Raw genomic sequence first — 24,241 nt, 5'->3', positions numbered from 1 at the left:
TATTCATCCACTTGCAAGTTATCAAGTGTTATGTTTAATTAAAATCTCCAATACATACCATATGTCTGTCATCCATGCTGTTCAGACATGTGGAAAAACTATTCAAAATCATAAACAGGTAGGCTATAGACAGCAATAACTGTTAATGAAAAATTTCCATTTAAAGTAAAGTAACCCCCCAGAATATCAGCTCTGTGTATTTCACACCCCCTGGATTCATATCTGATGGGATCTTTATAATATAGAATTGTTTCTCCACTTCTTACATTGCTACCAACTGACACCATCAAATAGCCCTCCAACGAGTACAATTCAGCATCCCTAGAGTCCATTATCCAACCTTCAGACAATATTATAATATCAGGCTTAACAGGCATTCAAGACAAAAAATAATAAATAAATCCATATTTTTATTTACACTTCTAATGTTCTGGTGCATTATAAGAAAATCATTGCTGTTACTAAATTGTAAGTTATATGATACTATATTGTAGAAGTACTTTGCTATTCTCAATGCAGTATTAGAAATTATTGTGTCGTTCATATATTAGGGAAGAGTACATACATATATGCACATAATAATATATATATCTTATTTCATTATCAACTAGATTATCCGGCATAATTATCCAGTTATCTAACATAATTTCTTTAAATTTACTTTTAACTTGCTTGTTAGGATATTGACACACATATAGTAGTTACAACAATTTTTATTTATCAAAATTAACTCAACTACAGTAACGTACTGTCGCACATAAACAAAACAATCACAATTGTCAGACACTACTAAACAGAACGAGCAGCAGAAGACAGACTGAACGAAACAAATGCGACCTGTGAATGTACTGCACCACGTGGCCGGGCAAAGAGGGGGATAGGCTTCTCTGCGCATGCGTCAGCCGCACGCCATTCACCAAGCGGCTATCTATACCAGGTACAGGTAGAAGCCACAAGAAATAGTAATAACTAACCGTTTGTAGTTGCTGCGAGACCGGACCATTTCTTCCCCTTCCCCTCGTTGGTGCGCCCTTGCTCAGTTCTAATTATGTGTAAAATATGTGTACTTTTACTAGTTCTATCAATCAAAATTTTCTTAACAACTAGTATAAATATATTTAAATTAAGTTAACTAAAAATATATTTAAATTAACTTAACTAACTATAAATACATGTAAATTAACTCAACTAATTATAAATATATTAACATTACCTTAAAACTGAATGAAAAACTAGAAATATATTTAAATTTACTTAATTTATTCAAAATATTTTCATGTTTCCCTCGTAATTTGTTGAGATTTTGCATACTCCGTAAATGCGCATATTCCTGGAACAAAAAACTGAATTTAGATATAATTCCTGAAGCAAATACCAACATATTCCTCTAAGAAATTATGCGTTAGTAAGGAAATAGAAATATCCACCTCTCATAAATGTGTCTGAAGAATAAATAGAAGTCTAATACAATGCACAATCTGTGGATGATACGTATATAAGTAGTAAGCGTACTAGAAGCTAAGGTACCCAAGGGCACTCACACTTCACAACAAAGCCATTAGACTAGCCAAGTATAATTATCGTTTGTCAGAACATAGAAAGTGTTCAAAACTGTGCTAAACTCATATGACACTGTATATATGACAATTTTGCTCAGGGAGGATGAGTATCATACGAACACATCTCTCATTGAACGGCTCATTTTTAATAATTCACTCGATCTTCATTGTTCTAAAAGCTTACGCTGTTGATGCTAATTGTATAAATTTTGCTTTTGTAGATACTTGTATAGTGTACAAATAGCGATAGTAGTAAGTAGCAAATTGTACTATTTTATGCAGACTACAATTTTGATATTTTAATGATTAGCTATCAGCGTGGGACAGTACTGTAAGTGCTGCAGTAGCCTCGCTGAGCACGGAGGTATTACTGGCGCGTTCAAGCGCTAAGACTGAAATAATAATTCTATCTTTAGTTACATTGCTAAAATAATCATAATACTTTAAATGGATCATGGAGACGACATTTTAGATGGTCATAAATGTGTAGAAAGTATTCTGAGTGGAGATAAAATAGTTAGAAAATGAGGGAACATAATGCAAAAGACATCATTCTGCAAAAGAACTAATATTTGATGGAAAGTTCGCATGTTCTATGTGCAAGTTCATTCACTGCACCACGTATATTTGCAGACCACAGCTGAACCACAAATCAATTAAATGCCTTTACCTTTATATGCTGATGAACAGAACCCATTTTTTATTTGTACACACGGTAACTGTTAAAATGAGTTGACCCAGAGGGTTGAAATTTTGGGATAAAACATTACTTTTACTACTTTTACATCGATATTGAAAATGGTTACGAGTGTATGCACATGTCTGGGATAATGGCCTTAAAACAAAAGGATTACATCACCTTCTGCTACTTGAACTCAGTTTGTGTCTTCCTGAGTACAGAAAACAATAAATCTATACATTTACCGTGTGAGCACAACTGTGATCACTGGTCAACTTCGATCCACCAACTTGAGCATGTCCCCTTTCTAACCTTGAGTCAGGCATATGAAAGCCCTGGCATTGTTTCAGCAACGTTGAATGTGATTACCTTGAGGGAAGGGTTTGGTGCTTGTTGGTCCGGTCGACAGTCACAGAGTCCGAGCAGCAGCTGGCCACCTCCTGCGGGTGTTGTCTATTGATCTCCAACGCCATTCTGGACATCTTGGCTGGACCAAATCACGCACTGTGCTTTTTGTTCCACAGTCAACATCGTACTGAGCGGCGGCGCGTCTGTGGCCGGCTGACCTTAACGATTGCGCAGCTTGTCTGCGTATCACAAAGACAGGGAAACACAATCAGACTAACTAAAAACAAAACTTGCGTTCACCAGTTATCGTCCAGTGAAAGAATTACTCATTTAACATGAAAGGTTTTGATGTTATAATTTTATTAAATCTAGGCATTATTTTTCGATGACACTGTATAATCAAATTGAAAATAGTGACTAAATTAATTAACCCTTCGCAAGCTGGAAGTCTTGAAAGCCCTTAGTCTGGGCTTTCAAGACTATAAATGTAAGCATATTGAAAATAATGGTTAAATTAATTACTTACTTACTTTGTACTTCTGATTCCGCAGGAGTTGGCCCTAGTCAAATTGCCCCAGGAGTGTCAGGGTGGCTTGGGTAACATGCCTGCACAAAATTAAAAAAATTCTCTGGCCCCTGTCACCAACTCGCATGGACCCGTGACGTCGACACTCACAATGTTGTTGGTCTGGTCACAAAGTACAGTCGCCGGGTCGCCACTTCCTTCGGGACATCCACGCCAGACAGCAGATCATGGAACAGTATCCTCTCATTCTCTTGTTTAGCCACTCCTTCATCTGGTGTCAATTTATCTCCATTGTCCACATCCTGACAAGAGGTCTATTTATAACAGTCTTTCAATTTATAGTACATATTAGATAGTAACTATCTTTGATATTTGCATTACAATACTGAACGAGCACATCATGCATTATATTTACTAAAACGTACAGTACAATATATATTTTTATTAAAACTTTTTACTTTCTTATCTCTATATTTACTTATGCAACAGTGGTTGCAGAAAAGGTTCAAATAAGAAGCGTGTTACTATCAAATTTATTTTAGGTCTTCACCACTACAAATATAAACTATTGAAAATAGAAGTTAAATTATTAATCACATAGTGTGTTGTCATAAAATAATGTTTAGACAGAACAGTTGACTACATTACCAGGCTCTTTCAATCTATATTATTATATAAAAATCTTCTTTTGCTATCTTCATCACATCTTCCCGTCAACTTGATATTTTAATAGTTATTATGCTATTCTAGGTGAAGTCGAATCCAACAAATCAGAGATCATTGCAATTGATATAGCCATTCTTGAAATATAAATGATGTAACTAAGCTGACTTTTTATGTATCTAGATAAAATATATCACTAAGGCGGTGTTCGCAGCAGAAAAACCTATAATGAGCAAAGGCAAAGAAGCAATTGTAAACAACTACTGTATTCAGGTTTAATAACCAAAATGTAGATTTTATGACTTCAAAATATTTGCTTGAGCTTAAGAAATGAGGTGGAGCAAATTGCAAATGGAAATATATAGAAATACTCTTGTAAGGTATCTTATAAATCAGTTTTATTACATAATTCTTGAGTTACTAGCAGTTACCCGTGGCTTCTCACGAGTATAAGCACTACTGGTTAAGTGAATTATATTTCTGATATATTTTATGACAAATGTCTCAATTTGAACGTGGATTACGTTAAAAATAACCTAAGAGTGTAGCTTTTAAATGTATATTATAAAATATGCCAACTTCACAGCTGGTTAAAATTTTATTTCAAAACGTTTGTTACTTTCTCAATAGCCCTCAAATATAACAGTAAATCAAAATAAAATAAATAGAACATTAATTACTAAACAGATACAGGGTTGCTACAGGAGTCCAATAATGAAATTCCGACTTTTCCCTGATTTCCAGACAAAATTTTTCATTTTTCCCTGACTTTTTTCGACGCAATCCCCAGGGTTTTTGGCAATTAATGGGTCGTCTGCAGGCTTGGACTCGGCGCGGCGGCAGTAAGTTTATTTGTGTAAAGGGATTTTATATTTTTCCCTGACCAACGTCGAAATTCCCTGACTTTTCCCTGACTTGAGACCGGATTCCCTGACTGTTCCCTGTTTCCAGTCCTGTTTTTTTTCCCTGACTTCCCTGACCTGTAGCATCCCTGAGATAAAACATTACAGCCTAACATGCAATAAATGAAACATAATAAATAAAAAAAACATTATAATCAATAAAAACAATATAAACAAAAAATAGAGTAAAATTGGGACTGGTGATGAGACAACTACCTGTGTACTGCCTGATGCCTATGTATTCCGACATAGACATCCCGGATCTACTAGATGGCCTTGGAGACGCAGTGCCGTCATCTCCGACTGCCAGCCGTTCTGGTATGGACCCGTGACGTTGATGACCCTCACAATGTTGTACGTCTAATCGACAGTCACAGTCTGGCTGGCAGCTGGCCACCTTCTCCAGGACATCCACGCCAGACAGCAGATAATGGATCATTTTCTAGTGTCCATTCTGGATACCCTGACAACATGTCTTTTTGTAACAGACTTTCAATTTATAGTACACATGAGATAGTAACTTTATCTTTGATATTTGCACTACAATACTGAACAAGCACTGCATCCTTGATATTTGCTAAAACGTACACTAAAATATATACATTACAGTATGTTTTATTAAACCTTTAATTTATTTATCTCAACAGTAGTTACATTCAAATAAGAAGTGTTGTTACTATCAAAATTACTATATGTCTTCAAGGCTATAAGTATAATCAAATTGAAAATAGTGGCTAAATTAATTAACCCTTCGCAAGCTGGAAGTCTTGAAAGTCCTTAGTCTGGGCTTTCAAGACTATAAATGTAAACATACTGAAAATAATGGTTAAATTAATTACTTACTTACTTCATTCTTCCAATTCCAAAGGAGTTGGCCCAAACTGGACTTCTGCAGGTCAAACTGCCCCAGGAAAGGGTCAGGGTGGGTTGGGTAGTGCCTGCACAAAATTCAAAAAATTCTTCTACACTGTAGAAACAATTTAAGACTAAAAAGTTCTTTAGCTCACAGTTGAATTTTTTTACAGAATTTAAATCTTTTACACTAGAAGGTAGAACTTGAAAAATAAAATGTTGTTTCCAGAATAATAAGGGTTTTTTTCAAAAAGAGTAATCCTATGGTATACAGCAAAATTGTTTCTATGCCTAGTGTTATACGAGTGAACATCATTTTGGTATTCAAGGTTTTGTGTTTTAATATACACTGCACACTCATAGACATACAAACATGGTACTGTTAGGATATTTAAATCAATAAAAAAATTTTAACATATGGTTGAGCTTGATGTAAAACAATGTTTATAGAGAACAGTTGATTACATTTAATAAAAAACTAATTTTTATAGTTACTGAAGTTGACACACAACATGGTGGTTGTGATTCCTGACTTGCACGTGTCACAACGCTCTGGTATCATTTGTTTATTTTAATCTAGTTTGTAATTGTGTGTTAGATATATTCTCAAAACTGGAGAAGAGATCAGATTTCAGATCTCGGAACATAATGTTACTGATTTTTTGTATCACTGAACGATGGCAAATGTCAGGTAAATTCCTGTTTCCTTGTGTTCTTCCTTTAGAAGTAGCATACGACTTTAATAATTATCTAATAAAAATTAATGATTGTTCTAAAAATGATTAATAATAGAGACCCTACAAGAATAATAACTAAAACTAGAAGCTGCACAGATAATATTTGAACTAGAACTTGTTTTGGTCACACTGCAAGTTTTAACCCTTTGAGTGCCATAGCTATTGTGCTAAGTTACTGCCTTAAATTACCAACCTGTTTTTTGTATGTTTGCATGAATAATTTTTGTTTTTTGGAAATAAATGAAAAATATAACAAATACTTTATATATTTTTTCTGGTAAAAACCAAATAAATTTTTTTTAAAGTTTTATGTTCTTTTTAGCTATACTACGTGAAAGTCCTGACATTATAAATAAAATACATGTGTAATATTATATTTTTATTATCTTGCAGAGAAGTGCACTTTTTTAATCTTTTCATTGGCATATCTGTTGGATTCCTATATCAAGTTTCCAATAGTTCACCTGTAAAAATAATTAGAAAACTCCATTTCTGACTCCCATTTCCTTCCATGCGTTAGAGGTTTATACCCTGTTGTAGCTGTAAACTGATAAGACTGGTACTTTGTGGTGGATGCTGTCATCGCATACAATAGCCATAGGCTTACTTCCATTTACGCCTAAATATGGACGCTTAAAATTCTCAACAAACATGCAGATATCTGTCAGTCATACAAATAAATGAACCAAATAACAATATAAATATTCACAATAAATATATAATAGTAAATAAAAATATAATGGATAAAGAATTATTGAGTCAACAGATAATATATTAAAAAAAGGCTAACATGCAATAAATAAAATAAAAATCAATTAAAAAACAATACACACAATAGAGTAAAATTGGGACTGAAACAACTACCTGTGTACTGCCTGATGTCCCTGTATCCCGACGTAGATATCCCGGCTCCGGAGACAGCACCGGGCCAGGGCGGATCTCTGCAGCAATCTTCTCCCAGTCGGCTGAGGGTGGTTCAGTTGGCAGAATCCCTGGCGCCTCGGGATCCCACCACCGAAGTTCTGTGGCCCCCAGCTGAGAGTCGCACAACAGCTTCTTACTGGACGAAAATTTGTTCTCATTGTCTGTCACAGACTGCCAGCCATCCTCGCATGGACCCGTGACGTCGACCCTCACAAAGTCTGGCCAACAGATGGCCACCACCTCCTGCGCTGGGATCCCCTCTGGGACATCCACACCAGACAGCAGACCATGGAGCAGTATCTTCTCATCCTCTTGTTTAGCCACTCCTTCATCCGGTGTCCATGGATCTCCATTCTGGACATCCTGACAAGAGGTCTATTTGTAACAGTCTTTCAATTTATAGTACATGTTAGATAGTAACTATCTTTGATATTTGCATTACAATACTGAACGAGCACATCATGCATTATATTTACTAAAACGTACAGTACAATATATATTTTTATTAAAACTTTTTACTTTCTTATCTCTATATTTACTTATGCAACAGTGGTTGCAGAAAAGGTTCAAATAAGAAGCGTGTTACTATCAAATTTATTTTAGGTCTTCACCACTACAAATATAAACTATTGAAAATAGAAGTTAAATTATTAATCACATAGTGTGTTGTCATAAAATAATGTTTAGACAGAACAGTTGACTACATTTACCAGGCTCTTTCAATCTATATTATTATATAAAAATCTTCTTTTGTTATCTTCATCACATCTTCCCGTCAACTTGATATTTTAATAGTTATTATGATATTCTAGGTGAAGTCGAATCCAACAAATCAGAGATTATTGCAATTGATATAGCCATTCTTTTTCAGTAAGCTGACTTTTTTATGTATCTAGATAAAATATATCAGTAAGGTGGTGTTCGCAGCAGAAAAACCTATAATGAGCATAGGCAAAGAAGCAATTGTAACCAACTGCTTAAAAAATTCAGGTTTAATAACCAAAATGTAGATTTTATGACTTCAAAATATTTGCTTGAGCTTAAGAAACGAGGTGTAAAATAAAAATAATATAATAATAACATTTTAAAAAATAACCTAAGAGTGTACCTTTTAAATGTATATTATAAGATATGCCAACTTCACAGCTGGTTAATATTTTATTTCGAAACGTGTTACTTTCCGAATAGCCCGCAAATATAACAGTAAATCAAAATAAAATAGATAGAACATTAATTAGTAAACAGATAAAACATTACAGGCTAACATGCAATAAATAAAACATTATTCAAAATAAAAAAACATTATAATCAATAAAAAACAATATAAATAATAGAGTAAAATTGGGACTGGTGATGAGACAACTACCTGTGTACTGCCTGATGCCCATATCTTCGTTATTTTATCAATGGAGAAAACACATTTATATTAAACAGTATGAACCAAAATATTTCTTTAAATTGATTTCATAGAAATGTTTAAATAATATTTCTTTAAATCCATGACATAATTATTGTGATAAGGTATTACCCTCTGATGGTTACAAATAATTCTTCGATCCCTTACAAATTCCTGTCTTCAATGTCATCTTCAGAAAAGTCAGTAGTGGGGAAGGACAGTAGTGTGCGTGCTCAAACGAGGCGCCGAGCACGGTGACACGGCCTGTAACATATTACAGCAATAATAGTTATTAATTACATTAAACAGTATTATATCATATCAAGAGTTTGAAATAACATATAATTGATCAATAACAAGTACAAGTACAAAATTATGTAGCACAACTCATCATATTTATGAATCCGGAAAGCATAAATTTTCTTACATGTGAAACTTTATATCTTCAAATTTAGAAGCAATGTTTGAATTTTCTTCTCATTTGAAAAATAAAATTTGATTTATTCACTAAAAACACATAACCCTAATTGTTATAGGCATTGTTATTGTAAAGGCACTAGATCTTACATTAAGCCTAATCAGATCCACCACTGCCGTTATGGTACACTGGTTCACTTTCTAACATTTCTCTTATATCAGTAGATTAATCTAAATAGTTCCTATCCATTGACTTCTTGGCAGTCCTAACTTAGGCTCACATATACGAGGTCTGTAAATAAAGTAATGAGACTGGTTTGATAATATGTTTTATTTATATATATGAACGCTAGCTCCTTCAAGGTAGTTCCCTTGTAAAGCCACACACCGCTTTATTTGGTTTCCCCACTACTCGTAGCAGTGCTGAAAGTCCGAAACTGCAATTTTCTTTAGCAGATCGGTCACATTTTGTTTTGAGTTTTAATTGTTCCAAAATGATGCCCTTTGATGTGGGTTTATAACTCAGGGAACAGGAAAAAGTCATAAGGACTCGTCAGGAGAACAGAGTGGTTTTTCTGGTCAAAAACTCAGTAATGGAGAGTGCAGTGTGGCAAGGCGCATCCAGTTATAAGTGTTTTAGAAAATAAACAACTCTTTTTATTTGTCCCATAAGATCTTGACAAACTTCCACTCCGTTGTCTATCTCATTTTTGGAACGCATAACAAAAACCTGTTTTGTTATATAGAAGAAGTTTGTTTACAACTTACATGACAATAATAGACTAATGAAATTAATACTCAATGTTGATCAGCCTTTTGGCTAAACACATGACTACTTTTCAGAGTTACAGTGTTGCCAGTTTGGTAGCGAAACAAATCTGCCTCATTTCTTTAGTTACAGACCTTGTGTTACAAAACTTAAATTATTTTGAAACAAAACACTAATTATGTGGTTCACTACATCACTCCCGTGAAAGAGAAATAATTTTCAAAAAACATGCAACGTACATACATACTTGCAACAAGAAACATAAAAAAAAACAAATTAACCAGTACGTAAACAACAGCAAAGAAATCACAAGAATGAAAATTAACTACCATATTCTTCTTCTCCACGACTTGTATCAAATATCAAAAAGTATCAAACTTCATACTAATTGATACACTAATTTATTCATTATCGAATACTACCATCACTTTAGTCGAAAAGTAATATAGTTACTTTATAAAGTGGCTTTTTCACGGTGATGTTCGACTGTCATATGCAGCGAGCATCACCAGTACCTGGCTTAGTGGAATATAATACCTGACGTTATTTTGGTAATAGGTTATTGACAAAAATAACATCTAGTGGCCCATCTCTAGCGGCCATTACTCAAATCCTATACGCATGACTAACTTTGTTTGAATTAATTTGGAACAATAATGTCCAACAAAATTACATAATATGTTTTAAAGATTGTACTAAACAATATAATTATTCTGTAGAATAAAAACAGCTGGCAACTATTAATTATGAATATATATAGTAAAATGGTTTTTATTCGATTTTAGATATTTCTAATCGATAGTTGACTCGGTGGTGGCTGCTAATTAAACTGAAGCCGAAGTGGATCTTATAAACTGTACCATAAAAAGATGTACTGATTAAATATAGATAAAAGACTAAAGACAGTATCAGTGAGGTTAATGGCTAGAGTAGCCATTTCAACGTTATTAAAGTTTTCTCCTCATCCTTCTGAATAAATATACTTATGGTTTCAGGGGGTGCAAATTACATTGTTTTTAATGTTCTATAACTTCGTTAATTGTCATTTGCACCTCTTAAAACCTTTATTGTTCTATTCAGGAGGACGATAGCAATAGGTTAATAACGCGCAACTCGTATTTCGCCACTACGGCCGTTAAGTTTACAATTACCCTAAGAGCAGTCTATAGACATAGACATAGACATAGATATTTATTTGTACAAAACGTTCTTTACATGTTTTTTTACAATAGTGAACTGGTACATTGTCATAATATACAATACATACTAAAGCCTTATAGTAATTTTATTATGTTACAATAAAATTTAGTCAGAAAAATAACAAACACTTGATTTTTATTTAGAATTAACTAAGGAGCTTTAGCTGTAGTTCATCTATTTCATATATAGCTTTGTCAATAAGAACAGTCTTTAATTCATTTTTAAATTTTCCTATGGTCATTGACTTAAATGTTAAGGGTAGGTTATTGTACAATATCAACCCCGAATACAAAGGGCTTTTTTCATAGAATGTTGAGCGATGGAGGGGTATTCTAAAATTAGCGTTATTTCGAGTGTTATAATTATGTTGAAATCTTAGATCTTCTATTAGTTGGTCTTTGCTTAAATGGATATAAACCAACAACTCATATATGTACAAACTGGTTAAAGTTAATATTTTTTTATTTCTAAACAATGATTTGCAAGGTGCTCGAAAATGAGAATTTGTCATTATTCGGATAATTCTTTTTTGTAATCTGAAAACTGCTTTAATGCCAGGAGCTAGACCCCATAACACAATCCCATAACTAAGAATTGATTCCACATAACCATGGTAAACAGATTTTAGAACGTCAAATGAAACATTTTCTCTTAAGTGCAAAAATATAAAAGAAATGGATCTTAGTTTTGACAGAAGGTCATTTAGATGAGCTTTCCATTTAAAATTACTATCAATTTTAATTCCCAAGAATTTATGTGAGTCAACTAAATTTGGGAAGTTAAAATTGCCATTTTTATTATTTCTAATACCAAATTTTATTACTTGGGTTTTATCTATATTAAGTTTTAAACCATTGGAATGAAACCAAGAATCCAAATCATCCATCACTTCTGAAAGAGTGATTATTAGTTCTTCACTAGTAGAGCTTTTGATAATAGCTGTTGTGTCATCAGCAAATAATATTAAATCTTTGGTAATAGATCTAGGAAGATCGTTTATAAAAATTAAAAAGAAAAGAGGACCCAAGATAGAACCTTGTGGCACTCCCACACTATTACTTTTCCAATTTGAATACACTTTATTGTAGTTCTCTTGAATAACTGTTCTTTGTTTCCTTTTTGTTAGGTAAGACTTTAGAAGGGACAAACAATTTCCACCAATGCCATAGTCATGTAGCTTTAACAGTAAGACCGAATGATCTACACAATCAAACGCCTTAGACAGATCACAGAAAATACCGGCTGTATTCCGTGACCCGTCCAGACCATGTAATATGCTGTTTGTAAATTCTGTCAAAGCTGATTGAGTATTCATGTTTTTTCTGAACCCGAATTGTTTATCGTAAAAGAGTTTGTTTTTTTCAAAGTAATCAACTAATCTAGAGTGAATAATCTTTTCAAATATCTTTGAGAAATTGCTTAGAACTGAAATAGGTCGATAATTATTTAAATCTAACTTCGAGTCCTTTTTAAAAACTGGAGTAACTTGAGAATACTTTAATCTATCAGGAAAAATCCCTTCATTTAAACATTTGTTGATTATTTGTGCCAATGGTTCTGAAATAATATCAACAGAGATTTTAATTAGTCTTATTGGTATCCCATCCCACCCTACAGAAATTTTATTTTTAAGACCTAAAACACATCTCCTGATCTCATCAACTGTACAAGGTTCAAGATTGTGCAATGCAACCCTCTCTTCAGTACAAAAATTTCTTAATGAATTATGAATTCCTTTTACAGTAGCCTTTGGAACACTAATTTTTTGTACAATGTTAGAAAAATAATCATTAAAAAGTTCAACAATTTGAGCTGGATTACTTATTTCCGTGTTATTTGAATCTATTAAAGTAATTTTATCTTCTCTGTTTTTATTATCTTTACCGAGTACTTTATTCACAACATGCCAGGCAGCCTTGCATTTATTTTCTGAGTTCTGTATAAACGAGGAGTTTGCCCTTTTCTTTGCCTCAATAACTACTTTTTTGAAAATCTTTTTGTAGGATTTAACATAACTTAGAAATTGTATACTTCTACTGAATTTTGATTTCCAGTGAAGTTCACGTTTTCTTTTTGCTGATATTTTTATTCCTTGTGTAATCCAATGTAAAACTACTTTTTTTCTTTTCTGTTTAACTTTAACAGTTTTTGGAACAAAAGCAGACTCATAATGTCTTAAAAAACAAGTTAGAAAGTTATTGTAGCTTTCCTCGGCATTTATAATTGGGCTTACTGTTAAATCGTCACAATTTTTTAGTGATTCCATAAAAATATTAATTTGTTTACTAGAGAATATCCTTTTCCTTACTAGTATTTCTTTAAAGCCTTGCTTTTCTATTGTATTTTGTGGGATATTTAAAAAAATCGCATTATGGTCAGAAAGACCTAGGTCAATATTCATTTTGGCTATAACATCATATCCTTTTCTAGTTAATATGTTATCTATACAAGTTGAAGTATTTACTGACACTCTAGTTGGATCACCAAACATACACTGAAAACCATTACATTCAATTATTTCTAAGAATTTGCTTGTTATATCATTTTCTACTAGTATATTTACATTAAAGTCACCCACTATTAAGATCGATTTATTCTTTAATACTTTTTCAATTTTCTCAAGTTTGGCAAAAAATATTTTTCTGGCATTATAGTCTGGTATAGTGTAGATAGAAACAATGACTACGCTATGATCAAGAAGCTCAATGCACGAACATTCAAAAATAAAATCTTCATATAAATCAATAAAAAGTTTAATTGGTATATAGGGATAGTGTTTTTCTATTAAAAGACAAGAACCTCCTCTTTGATTATTTTGTCTTACATAATAATCACCTAAAATATAATTATTTAATGAATTTAATATATTTATACACTCATTGTCAAGCCAATGTTCGTTCAGTGAGATTATCTTTATTTTTGATTCGGATAAAAATATATTTAGTTCTGAAATTTTGTCTTGGCTTATACCTCGGATGTTGTAGTGCATTATTAAATTATAGTTTCTAGCATGCATATTATTACTAGCTTTGGAGCATACTAAGTTAGCCTTATGAAGTTGATTTTGCATGTCTTCTTTGGGAAAATTTCTGCTAATTACATTTGGAATTAAAGGCTGGTCTAAGTTTGCCGAGACTGTGTCGTTGTCAAGAAGTTCTATAGCCATATAGAACATATAGCCCCCTATATGTTCTTCACATACTGCTAATCATACGTGAGAGTTACATATGGATAGTTAACTTGATATCACAGATAAACCTGTCAGATAAAACCAAATTACTGGTTATTTATTGAACAATAAAACTGAAGCAACTCACATCACATCCAGCTTTACCTACTCAATTTGGACAATCTACTATGGCTGGATCTATCAGATTTAACAATAAGCTTCTTGTTAATATTTACTAGGCTACTACAGAAGTGTTTTATTTCTTCAATAATCAAACAGTAATACAAATAACTTGTAGCTTCATCCTTAATTATTAGAATACAATCTTATCTTAACAAATTATGTATGATCAATAAATTGTAAAGTAATATTCTTAGTGGATCCCTTACCATCCAATGAGTAAAAAAACCTGAAAGTTATAAGATTGGACTACATCTCAAAACTAAAAGCAAAGTTTGGAGGAATTATGAAATTATTCACGTTTGCTAGTGATAATTACTATTATTTACTGAGAATTATTAAAAGAACACTAGGTACGTAAATAATCTACCCACATGACAACGATAAGGCCGAGAATACCAACCAATATGTGTCAAGTAATATAAACAATAAAAGTCTTACCATTAAAATTTCAATTAACTTAAATTAGTATTTCACTTAAGATTAATAATATTTTCTCTCATTTCCTTGTTCATCTCACGAACTGACGTAAGTACTAAAATGGGAATTTTGATATAATGTGCACACTTTCCTCTCAATCTTCTTCTTGTCCGCAATTGCCGCCATTTCTCCACTTTAGATTTGAATCCAAAGGCTTGAGGCAATTGTTTTTTTTCTATGATGTGTCATTTAGCCGCGATGTTCACTGTGGCTTTTTCCATTGTGTGTTGTACTTTTCCTACTTGGGTTTATTTTAGGGTTTCTATTAGGTTGTTAGGTACAAACATGTGTGTTTAGAGTATTATTAATAAAACGGAGGAAAACAAAAAAGCTAATGGTTGTGGAAGTGAAGATAATGTTAGTTGAAAAGATCTTTTCGCCATTGGTCAATATGGCATTCCTAACCCAAAGAGGAGTACCACGGATGAGAAATCCCATAATATGATGACATATATGTTTTATGTGCGTTACAAGTTAATTTATTTTGTGTTTAAATTTGCAGATTTAGCGATAATAACTAAATTCTTTCGTATGATAAATGTATTTTACTGGTGGGATTTTATTATGTGCTTTACCTATGGTATACAGCAAAATTGTTTTTATACCTAGTGTTATACGAGTGAACATCATTTTGGTATTCAAGGTTTTGTGTTTTAATATACACTGCACACTCATAGACATACAAACATGGCACTTTTAGGATATTTAAATCAATAAAAAAATTTAACATATGGTTGTGCTTGATGTAAAACAATGTTTATAGAGAACAGTTGATTACATTTAATAGGCTTTTATGCATATTTAAACATGCATTTAATAAAAAACTAATTTTTATACAGTAGAACCCCTCATATCCGACCTCGGGATATCCGACCAAACAAAGGCTGCCTATTATAGTCGACAAGTCTCAACGTGAAACATGACTCATCAGCGCTGTGCATTATTTCTCTGTTAAACGGCCAGTTGCGTTCTGATTGTCGACGTAAACGTTGCTCTACTTGACTGTTTTGTTTTCGTGATTGTTGTACAATCTTTGATTTGTGATTGTGTAAAACACTGTGTTGTGCGATTAGTGAACGTTAGCTATGGCTACTCAAAAACGTAAGCGTGTGTGCGTTACCCTTAAACAAAAACTTGAAGTGCTCCAACGATTGGACCGTGGTGAGTCACTAGTAAAATTAGCCGCAGAGCTAGGGGTCGGCGTGACAACAGTTAAAGACTGGAGAAAAAACCGTAAAGACATCGAAACCTATTCTATGACCGTTGAAACGGAAGATGCTCTTAAAAATCAGAAAATGTTAAAAAAACCTAAGTTAGAACTCGTTGACGAAGCTCTTTGGGTTTGGTTTTGCCAAGAACGGCGAAAAGGGACTCCTTTGTCGGGGCCTCTTGTAAAAGAAAAAGCCGTAAAGCTGTTTGAAAAATTGGGAGGAGATGTTGAGACTTTCCAGGCAAGCGAAGGTTGGTTTCACCGCTGGAAGCTTCGCCACGGCATTAGACATGTTGTTATTACGGGTGAAAAGTTGTCTGCTGATGACGATGCTGCAAAAGATTTTGTAGAAAAGTTTCAAAAGTTGGTGTCGGATAGTAATCTTGTAGCCGAACAATTATATAACGTAGACGAGACCGGACTGAACTATAAAATGTTGCCAAAATCTACTCTTGCTTCTAAAAATGAGCCTGTTTTGGGTAAACTAACAATTGCTACGTGTAGCAACGCCAGTGGCAGTCACAAACTGCCGTTGTTTGTTATCGGCAAATCTAAGAAGCCGAGAGCTTTTAAAAATCTCAATATGTCAACACTCCCCGTGTATTACCGTAATCAATCCTCACCTGGATGGATTGTGCTCTTTTTAAAGAATGGTTTTTTTCTTGAATTCGTGACCGCTGTTAAAAAACACTTAAAATAAAAAAACCTGCCACTTCGAGCTGTGTTGTTGCTGGATAATGCACCAAGCCATCCCACAGAGCATGAATTGAAGAAAGGCAACATAAAAGCGATGTTTTTACCTCCACATGTCACCCCATTAATCCAGCCAATGGACCAAGGCGTAATCGAGTGGGTAAAAAGACGGTACTGGGAAAAATATGTTGGGTCTCTTTTGGACAAAACATAAAACACGCCATCTATACCGCCGCTTCTGCATGGGATGAAATCAAAGAGACAACTCTTCAAAAATCGTGGAAGAAAATTTGGCCATCATTAAAACAAAGCGATAGTGCTGATAAGGACGATGATGAGCCCACATCATCAATGGAAGTTGACCTTGAAGCTGAAGAAAACGACGTCGCAGAAACTCTTCAAGACCTGCAGGAACTGCAACACGGTGTCCAGCTGCAGCTGACAGATGTGGAGGAATGGCTGACCGAAGCTGACATGGCTGAGTCTACAAATGAAGAACTCAATGATGACGAAATAGTTGCTGCAGTTCAAAGCGCAAATAATGAAGACAGCGACGCTGAAGAAGAAGAAGTTGATCGTGATACTGGAGTGACGCATTCAGAGGCTAAAGACGCATTTGACGTAGTGTTGAAATATTTGGAGCAGAACCCGAGAGCTACACCTATGGACGTGTTGTGGGCAAAGAAATGGCGTGATTTTTCAGCTAAATCAAGATTGGGTAAATTGAAGCAAAAGAGTATTAAGGACTTCTTCAATTGTACTGTACACACTGTATGTAATTGTTTGCCTTTTTGATTAAACAGTACAGTACTGTATTTATAATATTTTTCGTTGTTACTGTAATATAAAAATGAAACTTTTCCATTTTATAAAAAAAAACTGTTATTTATTATTAAAATGTACTGAAAAATAATTTTGTATTAAATAATTTTGCATTGGATACAGTTCGTAATTACAATTAAGCAGCACTATATGTATTGAGTGGGTATTTTGTACAGTTCTGTACTAATAGTTTAGTGCAATATACAGCTTTTTTTACCCGAAAAACTTGTTTTATTATTCCTCGGCTTATCCGACCTTTTGGCCGTTCCGACCACGGCCCGGTCCCGTGAGGGTCGGATATGAGGGGTTCTACTGTAGTTACTGAAGTTGACACACAACATGGTGGTTGTGATTCCTGACTTGCACGTGTCACAACGCTCTGGTATCATTTGTTTATTTTAATCTAGTTTGTAATTATGTGTTAGGTATATTCTCAAAACTGGAGAAGAGATCAGATTTCAGATCTCGGAACATAGTGTTACTGATTTTTTGTATCACTGAACGATGGCAAATGTCGGGTAAATTCCTGTTTCCTTGTGTTCTTCCTTTAGAAGTTGCATACGACTTTAATAATTATCTGTTAAAAATTAATAAATAATCCGAAGCCATTGCGATAAAAAAACCTGCATCCTTGACTGTTATTTTGTCAGAGATTCTGTAATACTCATACCATCGTCTACACGTGAAATAAGCGTTTGTAGAAGTCTAAGTGTGTAGTTTTTTCATGGTCTCAAGAACTGATTGATGTAGGGGCTGTAGTAGCAAGGTCACATTAGGGGGTAAAAACAGCTTTAATATCACCACTACAAAGCTCGTGCTCATCGGAGTGTGAACGTGCGCTGTCCACTAATACGATTGCTTTTCAGGGAAGCTTTCTGTTTTAATAAAATGCCTCAACAACAGGACAAACTCTTTATAAAAACCATTCCCTTAATATGTGGCTGTTCATCTATGCACTTTTTTGGTTTCAGTACATGGTGGGCAAACAGTGAACATTGATGTGTTTAAATGCCCTGAGTTTGTGAGCCTTCCCTATCAGTTGAGGTCTCAGTTTAAATGTTCCTGATAAATTCGAGCATGCTAAGACTGTAACATGCTCTTCTTAAATCCTGGAGCGAATTTTTTAGATTTAGCCGCCAAAGTTTTAGTTGACAGCATACGAAAATTGAGCCCAGTCTCATCGCAGTTAGATATTTGGACAGATGTTAGAACAGACTTCAAAACAACTTCTGCCAATTTATTTAGAATTTTTGTAATTTCTGAAGAATCTGCCGATAATTTTTCACCAACAATATTAAGCTGTCTAATACTGTGCCGCTTTTTCTACTTGTTTAACTGTCCACCGCTGGCTGTAAAACTGTCATCACCATCCTTAAACTTTTTATGAAATTCTTTTGCCTTCACTTGTAGTATTACGCCGGTTATAGGGCTGTCCAAACACTGCACTTGAGTAAATAATAAAAACAAGGCTTCTTATGTCAGTTCATATTTGCCTTTCTTCATTGTTTCCCACAATAAACTGCTACCCCCACTCACACATTTATTAACAAATTTCTCAATGTTTTAACGGTTCTGTCTCCAATCACCAACAGTCACTTCACCAACTTCTAGATCTGCAGTCACCATTTTAATTGTCTCACCATTGTCTAAACGTGTTAATGCTTTAATTTTTTCTTCCAGAGAAATCACACACCTTTTTCGTTTTCCACTCATGCTGTAATATTAACACTTTCCACAACCAAAAGCACGGGTAAACCACAGTTACAAAAATAACAAACGAAACGAACACTTCCAAATAACTTGTGCGACTGACTGGCAGTAGAAAAGTCCAGAAATATGGCAACGCTGCAGTGTCACTCAGTGAAAGTTCATTCCTACAGGCTACACTCAGATGAGCCTTCTTCCAACAAATGTTGGGCGACCAATCATAAATCAGCAACTGTTACATCACCAAGAGGATGCGTATTCTAAGATTTCACTACTCAACCTAGCAACAGCCAGAGTACATGCGTCACAACTTGATATAGCCGCTATTCACACACACATTATCTTATTGTTGTACTGGAACCGCTTGGTCTATAAAAACATTTTTTATCTTTGAAGGCCTCGGTTAATCGGGACTCGGATAAGCAGGAGTCTACTGTAAATTAATTAAACACATGGTGTGCTGCCATAAAAAAAATGTTTAGAAAGAACAACTGATTAAATTTACCAGGCTCTTTCAATTCTACTTAGCTCATTTCTTCCTGTCAACTTAATATTTTAATAGTTATTATGCTATTCAGGAGAAGACGAATCCAACAAATCAGAGATAATTATAATCCATATAGCCATTCTTGACATATAAATGAAGTAACTAAGCTGACTTTGTTTTATTTATCTAGATCACAAAGATCAAATATATCACTAATGTGGTGTTCGCAGCAAAAAAACCTATAATGAGCATAGTGAAATAAGCAATTGTAAACAACTACTGTACTCAGGTTTAATAACCAAAATGTAGATTTTATGACTTCAGAATTTATGCCTGAGCATAAGAAACGAGGTGGAGCAAATGGAAATATATAGAAATATTATCATAAGTTATCTTATAAATAAGTTTTATTACATAATTCTTGAGTTACTAGCAGTTACCCGTGGCTTTGTACATGTATGAGCACTTCTGGTTCAAGTGAATTATATTTCCGACGCCAATTGTGAGTTTGCTTTGTTGTCATGAAAAAAAAAAAAAATGTCAAAAAGTATAGCCTATATTTACGGCCATTGTAATTTATTTCTGTCTTAGCATTTTTCGTGCCATAGTTGATTTTGCCTTGTTTCCCTACTTACGGAAATTTATATACATAAGCAGGTCTGAGAAACATACTTCTGACAGAGATATTTTTGAGCCTCACTTTAAACTAAATACAATTTTTTTCAGAAAGATTTAAGAGAATTCACATGCAAAGCAACATATTATTATATTACATGTAATAAACCAAAATAAAAATATTTAACAGATCATAGAAGCTTAAATTCTCAATAAACATGCAGATATCTGACAGTCATACATTAACCAAATAACAATATAAAGATTAACAATAAATATTTAAAAGTAAATACAAATGAAACAGATTAAATATTTAAAAAGGCTTACATGCAATAAATAAAACGATAATCAATAAAAAAACAATACATACAATAGAGTAAAATTGGGATTGAGACAATTACCTGTATACTGCTTGATGTCCCATGTATTCCAACGTAGATATCCTGGCTCCGGAGGTGGCCTTGGAGACAGCACCGGATCCCCTGGCGCCTCGGGATCCCACCAACTGGGATACATTCTGTGGCCCCCAGTTGAGAGCCGCACGACAGTTTCTTACTGGATGAGAATTTCTTCTCTCTGGCCGCTGTCACCAACTCGCATGGACCCATGACGTCGACACTCACAATGTTGTTGGTCTGGTCACAAAGTACAGTCAGCAGATGGCCACCTCCTCCGGGACATCCACACCAGACAGCAGATCATGGAGCAGTATCCTCTTATCCTCTTGATTAGCCACTCCTTCATCCGGTGTCCATGGATCTCCATTCTGAACATCCTGACAAGAGGTCTATTTGTAACAGTCTTTCAATTTATAGTACATATTAGATAGTAACTATCTTTGATATTTGCATTACAATACTGAACGAGCACATCATGCATTATATTTACTAAAACGTACAGTACAATATATATTTTTATTAAAACTTTTAACTTTCTTATCTCTATATTTTCTTACGCAACAGTGGTTGCAGAAAAGGTTCAAATAAGAAGTGTGTTACTATCAAACTTATTTTATGTCTTCACGACTACAAATATAAACTATTGAAAATAGAAGTTAAATTATTAATCACATAGTGTGTTGTCATAAAATAATGTTTAGACAGAACAGTTTACTACATTTACCAGGCTCTTTCAATCTATATTATTATATAAAAATCTTTTTCTATTTACCTCATTTCTTCCTGTCAACTTATTTTAATAGTTATTATGCTATTCTAGGCGAAGATGAATAAAAAAAAATCAGAGATCATTATAATCGCCATTCTTGAAATATAAATTATGTAACTAAGCTGACTTTCTTTTCTATAGATTACAAAGGTCAAATATATCACTAAGGTGGCGTTCGCAGCAGAAAAACCTATAATGAGCATAGGTGAATATGCATTTGTTAACAACCACTCAGGTTTAATAACCAAAATGTAGATTTTATGCCTGAGAATAAGAAATGAGGTGGAGTACATGGCAATACTACCGCTCTACAGCTCTGGCCGAGTTAAACTTTATTATACAGATGTGTTTATTTTAATCAATCATACTTGTAGTGCTATATAACAAATTGTTATTATCAATTTCTACGTAAATGTGAAATTAATGGCCGGAGTGGCAAAGGACGAAAATTGAACAATAAATGTAACGTTTCAATGTAATGTTACAGCAAGTGTATGGTGAAGACGGTTTATCATGAACATAAGAGTTTTCCACAATTTAAAGGCGGTTGTTAAGACACAAGTGAATAAACACATTGGTAGACCATTTTCACAAAAAACTGATGAACATCTTCATCTTTTAACATTGAAAAGATTGGTAATTTTGTTTGACAAGATCTTTGGTTAAATATCAGAGGAACGTCTTAGCCAACAGAAATCGACGAGGAAAAAGGCCAATTCTTAATAAAAAGAGTATATTAAAAAATGGCTCCATAATGTCTCACACATCAACAGAACAGAAGGAACGCTAAAGAATGATTTGTTCAGACATCCTACAAATCATCGAAAGTTACCATACCTTCTAAGAAAACGTGATTACCGGAGAGGAATCATGGTTTTCTTACTTTCGATTACAGAGTCTATTACAGAACATAAACTGCTGGAGGTCCTCATCTCTTGGGTGCTTCTGATTAGTTTGTTCTTCCCCAGGTGTGATGAACATTGTAGTCAGAGTCCAGAATGAGGGCTGAACTTCTTCTTTGGCGATGGTCCCAAATTTTTCTGAAGTGTCCCAGGAGGAGAGTATACTGAAGGGGATAACATCAATTTTTAAATATCTGCAAGCAAAATTTATTTTCAGCCTCAGTCTGGTTATTTTCTAGCCACACTTCATACAGTAAAAAACAAACACAAGTTTGAGCAAAACTAACATAAACGTAACTTCCTAATTTTGTATGTACCATCTATTTACAAATCACCTGGTAACTTCCGTTCACACAAGCACCTTTAATCCATTAAAAAACACACAATTACACAACGACCTCACACTCTCACTCTGACATGATGATAAATTAAAAGGAAATAAATTAATCTCGTAATATTTTAACTGATCACTAATCCAAACACGTAAATAACTTTCAAAACTAATAGACGGTATTAAAGTTAAAGTGCTGGGCGTCATGATTATCCATAAGGTAGTGAACGCTAGGGGATGGGACGTTTGTTGGTGCTGTACTAAGCTGTTCTGACTACAGAACTCTGGTAAGCTGTCAGGGACAGATAACTTGGTTATTTTCAGGGGAAAATCATAAGGTCAATACACGAATATGAAATTTCCATTTCAATTATTACAAAAAAACATACTTATTTATGATTTCTCCTAAAACCATTCATAGTTTTGTTCAGGACGAGCAGAATACATAAATAAGTTGAAATTTTGATTGGTAACTCCAACTTTTTACTTAAACTTCATACCAATTTTTTAACCCCTTTATAATGATTATCTCTTAAAACATACATTTCTCTAGTTTCAAACAATATATAGTTTGATAGACTTATTTAATAAATATTTATTTTTATATTGATAAAACTTGCAACAGAGTAGATTTTTTATGAAAATTGACATTACCCTGGTAACATATTACAGCAATAATAGTTATTAATTACATTAAACAGTATTATGTCATATCAAGAGTTTGAAATAACATATCATTGTTGGTTTCCCCACCACTCGTAGAAGTGCTGAAGGTCCGAAACTGCAATTTTCTTTAACAGATCGGTCACATTTTGTTTTGAGTTTTATATTGTTCCAAAATGATGCCCTTTGATGTGGGTTTATAACTCAGGGAACAGGAAAAAGTCATACGGACCTAAGAGTGTAGCTCTTAAATGTATATTATGAAATATGCCAACTTCACAGCTGGTTAATATTTTATTTCAAAACATTTGTTACTTTCTCAATAGCCCTCAAATATAACAGTAAATCAAAATAAAATAGATAGAACATTAATTACTAAACAGATAAAACATTACAGGCTAACATGCATTAAATGAAACATAATAAATTAAAAAAAAAAACATTATAATCAATAAAAAACAATATAAACAATAAATAGAGTAAAATTGGGACTGGTGATGAGACAACTACCTGTGTACTGCCTGATGCCTATGTATTCCGACGTAGATATCCCGGATCTACTAGATGGCCTTGGAGATGCAGTGCCGTCATCTCCGACTGCCAGCCGTTCTGGTATGGACCCGTGACGTTGATGACCCTCACAATGTTGTACGTCTAATCGACAGTCACAAAGTCTGGCTGGCAGCTGGCCACCTCCTCCAGGACATCCACGCCAGACAGCAGATAATGGATCCTTTTCTAGTGTCCATTCTGGATATCCTGAAAACATGTCTTTTTGTAACAGACTTTCAATTTATAGTACACATGAGATAGTAACTTTATCTTTGATATCTGCATTACAAT

At 33.9% G+C, this 24,241-nt stretch overlaps 1 protein-coding gene across 7 annotated transcripts in view; it reads right to left on the bottom strand.

The window, feature by feature from the left end:
• Nucleotides 1-697: 697 nt before the first annotated feature.
• Nucleotides 698-24,241, bottom strand: part of LOC124370030 — a 30,499-nt gene continuing 6,955 nt past the window's right edge. For 3 of the 7 annotated variants that reach the window (XM_046828324.1, XM_046828323.1, XM_046828322.1), the window contains 9 exons: nucleotides 23,909-24,157; nucleotides 22,386-22,598; nucleotides 20,737-21,110; nucleotides 7,131-7,553; nucleotides 5,525-5,615; nucleotides 4,894-5,140; nucleotides 3,117-3,414; nucleotides 2,608-2,825; nucleotides 698-1,330 (listed from right to left, as the gene is read on the bottom strand). In XM_046828324.1, the coding sequence (XP_046684280.1) occupies nucleotides 5,595-5,615; nucleotides 7,131-7,553; nucleotides 20,737-20,943 (651 nt within the window). In that variant the 5' untranslated portion in view covers nucleotides 20,944-21,110; nucleotides 22,386-22,598; nucleotides 23,909-24,157 and the 3' untranslated portion in view covers nucleotides 698-1,330; nucleotides 2,608-2,825; nucleotides 3,117-3,414; nucleotides 4,894-5,140; nucleotides 5,525-5,594. Of the gene's footprint in view, nucleotides 1,331-2,607; nucleotides 2,826-3,112; nucleotides 3,415-4,893; nucleotides 5,141-5,520; nucleotides 5,616-7,130; nucleotides 7,554-20,736; nucleotides 21,111-22,385; nucleotides 22,599-23,908; nucleotides 24,158-24,241 lie in introns of those variants that run through there. The other 4 variants (XM_046828325.1, XM_046828326.1, XR_006923140.1 and 1 more) reach the window with 4 other exon arrangements.

This window comes from Homalodisca vitripennis, chromosome X, assembly GCF_021130785.1.
Source record: "Homalodisca vitripennis isolate AUS2020 chromosome X, UT_GWSS_2.1, whole genome shotgun sequence".
Classification (NCBI taxonomy): domain Eukaryota; kingdom Metazoa; phylum Arthropoda; class Insecta; order Hemiptera; family Cicadellidae; genus Homalodisca; species Homalodisca vitripennis.
The sequence above is the reverse complement of the archived record's forward strand: the minus strand, read 5'-3'. Positions and strand labels throughout refer to the sequence as shown.